Below are 6000 nucleotides of genomic sequence, written 5' to 3' on the forward strand. Positions count from 1 at the left end.
TCTGGTCCCTTCTGTTCCACTCTTAGGTCTTCACATGTCAACAGGTTGGAGGTGTCCAGGATGATGGAGTAGGCTGTAAGTGGAGGTACAGTTGTCTGGCCGAATCTTCAGGTGGAGGCGGAGGTGCTCGGTGATGTCTTTAGGTGGAGGTTCAGGCTGCAGCTGTCTTCAAGGATCTTCAGGTGGAGGCGGGGCTGCAAGTTGATAACTGTAGGTGGAGGTTCAGTCTACAGCCTTCCGCTAGAATCTGCAGTTGGAGGCGGCAGCTGCAGGTTACGGCAGAGGCTGTGGGTGGAGGTCTGAATGGCAGCTGTCTGCCATAAATCTGCAGGTGGAGGCGGCAGCTGCAGGTTATGGCAGAGGCTGTGGGTGGAGGTTTGAATGGCAGCTGTCTGCCAGAATCTGCAGGTGGAGGCGGCAGCTGCATGTTATGGCAGAGGCTGTAGGTGGAGGTTTTAGCGGCAGCGGTGTGCCAGAATCTGCAGGTGGAGGCGGCACCTCAGTTTGCTGGCAAAGGCTACAGGTGGAGGCTGGCGGAAGTTGCAGCTGGTGGAGCAGGTGGAAAAATGGTCAATGGAAGTTGTTGATGCAGCTTGTTTGGAGCACGACACTTCAGAGGCTGTAGGTGGAGATCTGTCCCTAGCTACCTTCCAGGATCTGTGGGTGGAGCATGGGGCAGCAGTTGGGTCGAGGCAACAGATGGCTATTGTCGGCTGGAAGCAGAGGTTGGATCTGTGGCAGAGTGAAAGAGGCTGAAGGTGGAGAGGAGTTTGTGATTTCTCAGGTGGATGTCTGGCTGGAGGTTGGATGGTAGCGGTTGTAGGAGGAGGGTGGAGGATAGTACTTCAGATGTTTGTAGGGGCTGTCCTGTCCTGGCAGGTGCTTTTGGTCCCTGTTGAGGCTGAAGCTGGATAACAGAGTTGGTTAACAAAGGCTGCATTTACTGATTAAAAAACTGATAAAACTTTTTAAGAATACTTAACTTAAATCTACAATACTAAAACTTAAAACTACGAAACTTAACTTAAATTACAATACTTAACTAAAACTTATACTACGATACTTAACTTAAACTACGATACTTAACTTAAACTACAAATCTTAACTTAAAACTAATGTACTAAAACTTAAAACAACAATACTTAACTTAAAACTACAATCCTTAACTTAAACTTAAGATACTAAAACTTAACTTAAAACTACAAAACTAAAACTTATACTACGATACTTAACTTAAACTACGATACTTAACTTAAACTCCAAATCTTAACTTAAGCCTAAAATACTTAAACTTGAAACCTAAATACTAAACTTAACACAATAATACTTAACTTAAACTACGACACTTAACTTAGAACTACAATACTTAACTTAAAACTAACGTACTAAAACTTAAAACTACAATACTTAACTTAAAAATACTTAATAAAACTTAAAACTACAGTTCTTAAACTTATTTGCAATATTATGTACAGATCTGATCTTAATTGATCATAACAGAGTTCTTAGCTCTTTGGTGGGGTCCCCGGTCTTGGTTCCCCTGAAGTGTCCACCTCGTAAAGAGGAGGATAGACTCCAACCCGGTAGGAGACCTCCACGTTCACCAGTCCGTCTCCGTTGACTGTTTGGGTAAACAGAGGACGGTCCAGTCTCTCCCACAGCTTCTGCTTGAGGATGCGTCCCAGGTCTAGACTGTATGGACGCAGACGGCCGTTCTTGAACCTGTAAGCAGAGGAAGAATTGGAAATTAAATCATAATGTCATATGTGATTTAAATGTTGGTACGTGGACAAATGAACCAATACATTTTGAAGTGAATGTAAAATTAGATAATTATCACAGATTTTTGACACAACGTACCTCAGCATATCATCAACAACCTCGTGGTAGAGCTGCTGGTACCCGTCTACTGAAAGGTTGAGTATCTTCAGAGGGCCGTCGTGGTGCAGTGGAGCAGTGGAGGGCTGGAGGCTGGGGGCCACACTGGGGACTACTGGAAGGTCATCAGGTGGGATGGTGGCTCGAGGCTTCAGGACCAAATCCAAAGACCCTGGAACGTCACGAGCAGGAGTGGAGGGCTGCGGAGTGGGGACACTGTCCAAAACCTCTGGATGTTCAGGCAGGGGACGGGCCACGGAGGTGCGCTTCCTCTTCTGGGGAAGGTCTCCAGTAGCAGCAGAGAGCCGGCGCTTTCTCTTTAGAGTCGGCCCCTGGTCATCAACACATGAGAGGATGTCAGTAAGCTTCTTACGAAACAACATACTTTTACAGTCTCACAAGAGGAAAATCTACATCAGATACACTGCAGAGGACAACTTTGTCAAAATAAAACACCCTTCACAAATTCTGTCCTCGTTACAGGATTCTAAGGTGAAATTTATTTTACAATGTGGGAATGTCTCACCTGGTCGTCCCTGCAGCATGCACACTGTCTGCAGGCTGAGGGCCTCCTCACGCTCTCTGCCTGGCGAGCAGAGATTCTCCTTCCTGTCTGGCTGTCAGTCAGGAGAACGGGAACTTCACACTGCAACAACACACACTCATGTTAGAATGAGGCTTAACAAGTACAGTAAAACCAACATCTGGCATTTCTCCATTTTCTCAAAAAGAAAAGGACTGAAATGCTCCCTAAAACAAGTCATGTATTCTCACAAGCATAGTGGGTCTATCAGCCCTATATAATATATATGGCCTTATTACCATACATTTGCTATATAATTCATTATAGATTTATATGAATAAAATACTAGCCTCTTATAAAACATTATTGGAAAGTAAAGGAGTGTGGACAGGTTTTCTGTGCTTAAATATTAGCCGACCACAGATTTGCTCTAGTAGCCTGATTAAAATCATTATTTTAGGAATATGCAACATCTAACCACAAAACTGAAAGAGTTTTGGTATTAAAACCTTCTAAAGAAAGGACATCTAGGTCAGGAAACAACACAGTTGATATTGTGCTTTAGTGCTGCACATTATATAGATGTAATAATATGATCACACCTGTTTACGATAAACGATAATTGTTTTGTGATATAATATATTATATATATAAGACTATAATGAAAACATTGATGTACAGTAAAGCAGTGATTTAGATTGATTAATGAGTGAGTTTTGGTCTTTTTTTACTAAACAGATGTATCCTGTACAGTTCAGTACTTTAGTCCAGCAGCCTTCTAACAGTGTAAATCATTACAGTAACAACGACCGTCTCCTCCATTATTCATAACACAGTGTATTATCGTATGTTTCCTGTGTGTGACCCCCCGGGGTGGAGGAGTGATCATGACAGAGACGATGATCAGTTCACTTTGACATATCTGAAAGTCTCGACGGTAAAACACATAGAAAACAATGTCGATTTTCAAAGTGTTCAAATCTCACATTTTCCATGATGGAAGTTAGTTTAGTCGCTCTCGTCAGTCTCTGTGAGTCTTTAGTTCTTGTCAGGAAGGAAGAAGTCTGCAGTAGAAGAGGTAATTTGCAAAAATATTTCGAGTTCAAGAGAAAAAACTTTTGTTGACCGCTTGAGTTGTTGTTTGTGTTTAAATGACGATCGCATATAAACGATGTACCTGAAGAGAAACCATAGCAACCATGGAATCCTCCGCGTCCATTTTGTGTCTGTGTCTCCATCACATCTCACCTCAGTAATCTAATGTTTTATCCCACCAGCCTGAGATCAAGTCCATATCTAAATATCTATCTCCACATCTGACTGCGTGCTCAGTCTTATTGCTGCTAAAAAATGTTGTTTTAGTCTTTATATCATTATATATTGATTTATTAATGATGCTCTGCTGCATGTCCCTGGAATAATTATATAGAATATAAACGTGAATGTCTTTTTTATTTGTATGCGTCTGAATGATCATATAGTAATTATTACAATGATAATAATATGTCATTTTTGTAATAGAATCAGCCAGAACTCTCCTCCATATGAATGACGTGATGTTGGTTTAGACTGCTGACATTTTTTTTAATTCCTATTTAATCATCACTCTTAAATAACATGGTACACATGTAGTTAAATAACATCATAACAAAGAGAAGTCTTTTAGTCAGTAGCTTGTATAAGTCCAATGAATCTCTATAAACTCATGAAGGAGAGAGATCGTCATCGCTATTTCTTCATCATATACAAATTATATTTAAAAAATCAATGCAAAATACTTCTGTTGTTATTGTTGATGGGAACGTGGAGGCAGCAGGTATATAAAGATGCACAGAGGGCAGGACGAGGAGGTTAACTTTTTCTCTGGTTTCCTCAACAGGTTAATGTGACCATGACTACATGTGCTTTATACAGATCTATCTCTTCATGGAGCAAAGTGGACATTCAGTCCAAGTGTTCCCTTGTATTTATGATTTCCTATTTTACAATAATGGCCTCTGTTAAGTCTGATCTCTCTTCAATAAGTTCTTAGAAATGTCTATTCACATGATGGTGTATGTTTATGTGTGTGTGTGAAACAACATTGCTTTGAATAAATAGTTTAATTTAGCAGGAGATTTGTGTTTTGTTTTGTTTTGTGTTGTGTGTGCGTTTTTGGATTTGTGTGTAGAGTTCTGAGAGTACGAGGTCTGCTTTCAGAAAATGTCTGTAAACAATTGAGAAAAACTGCAGTGACATGTCAGTTATTAAGGAAGGTGTAGCAGCAGTCATCCACTACCCGACGGTGCAAAACACGCCGGAAAGATTTTCAACCTCAGGTTAGTTGTTGAACTGTTCATTGGTGGAATACAAGAAAATAACAAGTCATGAAATCAGTCGATAGACTGGTGTTGACCCACCTGAAGGACATCACAGCTGCCCACTGCTCTTCTCCCTCTACACTAACGACTGTACTTCAGGAGTCTCATCAACGGTCATGGGCCTCATCAGGGACGGTGATGAGTCTGCGTACAGACGGGAGGTTGAACATCTGGCCCTCTGGTGTGCTCAGAACAACCTGGAGGTGAACAAGCTCAAAACTGTGGAGATGAAAGTGGACTGGTCAGGGAGGGCAATTTTGGGTTCAGGTTTCTGGTATCCACAATATCCCAGGACCTAAAGTGGGCCTCCATCATCGCCACCATCCTGAAAAAGACTCAGCAGAAGATGTACCCTGCAGCAGCTCAGGAAGTTCAACATGCCTCAGGAGCTGCTGACGCAGTTCTACTCCGCTTCTCCTGCACTTCCATCACTGTCTGCTTTGGATCGGCCACCAAACAGGACAGGAACAGACTGCAACGGACTGTCAGGTCTGCAGAGAAAATCATTGACCCCAGCCTGCCCTCGAACCAGGATTTGTACTTCTCCAGAGTCAGGAAACATCTCTGCAGACCCGTCACACCCTGGACACAACCAGTTCCAACTCCTCCCCTCTGGTAGGCCCCACAGAGCACTGTACACCAAAACTACCAGACACCAGAACAGCTTCTTTCCACTGGCAGTCTCTATGATGAGAACTTAATCAGTCTTACAGTGTCAGATATATAAATACATATTCCGCCTACCTCATGCATATAAAGTATCCTTTGACAATCTTTCCATATTTATTCAAGCGTCTTTGCACTCTGCATCATTGCACTATTTTCTCCATTTCATTGTTTTTGTTGTTGTGTTTTATGTTCATATGAATACATTTGTATATATATTTATATTTAATTTATACATAGCTGTTAAAGGTTTATGCTTAACTTTGTTGTTCTTATTGTTCTTTTTTTTTTTTTTTTTTTTTATCTATTTCTGTGCATTTATGTTGAGAAACCTGAGTGTGCAGGTTGTGTGGGCATACATGGCCAATAAAGCTGATTCTGATAGTAAAAATACTGCAAATGTTTATTTCACAGACAGGCACATAAAGTAGATATAGGCTATTTGGTCCTGATTGTTTGTTTGTTCCCAGGATATCTAAAAAACATCAGACTTTATCAACATTTGTTGAAAAGTTAGACCATGAAGGGAACAAGTGATTTTTGATGTGATAGCACCACCATGTGGTCATTTAT

At 41.3% G+C, this 6000-nt stretch overlaps 1 protein-coding gene across 1 annotated transcript; it reads right to left on the bottom strand.

Annotated features, from left to right (window-relative positions):
- Window positions 1-1505: 1505 nt before the first annotated feature.
- Window positions 1506-3620, bottom strand: LOC129114827 (uncharacterized). Its single transcript, XM_054626732.1, has 4 exons — window positions 3579-3620; window positions 2405-2524; window positions 1861-2210; window positions 1506-1722 (listed from the first exon to the last, which is right to left on the bottom strand). Exons 1-4 carry the CDS (start codon window positions 3618-3620, stop codon window positions 1506-1508), a joined length of 729 nt encoding a protein of 242 aa, XP_054482707.1.
- Window positions 3621-6000: the final 2380 nt, after the last annotated feature.

Source organism: Anoplopoma fimbria, unplaced genomic scaffold (genome assembly GCF_027596085.1).
Source record: "Anoplopoma fimbria isolate UVic2021 breed Golden Eagle Sablefish unplaced genomic scaffold, Afim_UVic_2022 Un_contig_10410_pilon_pilon, whole genome shotgun sequence".
In the NCBI taxonomy this organism is placed as follows: Eukaryota; Metazoa; Chordata; class Actinopteri; order Perciformes; family Anoplopomatidae; genus Anoplopoma; species Anoplopoma fimbria.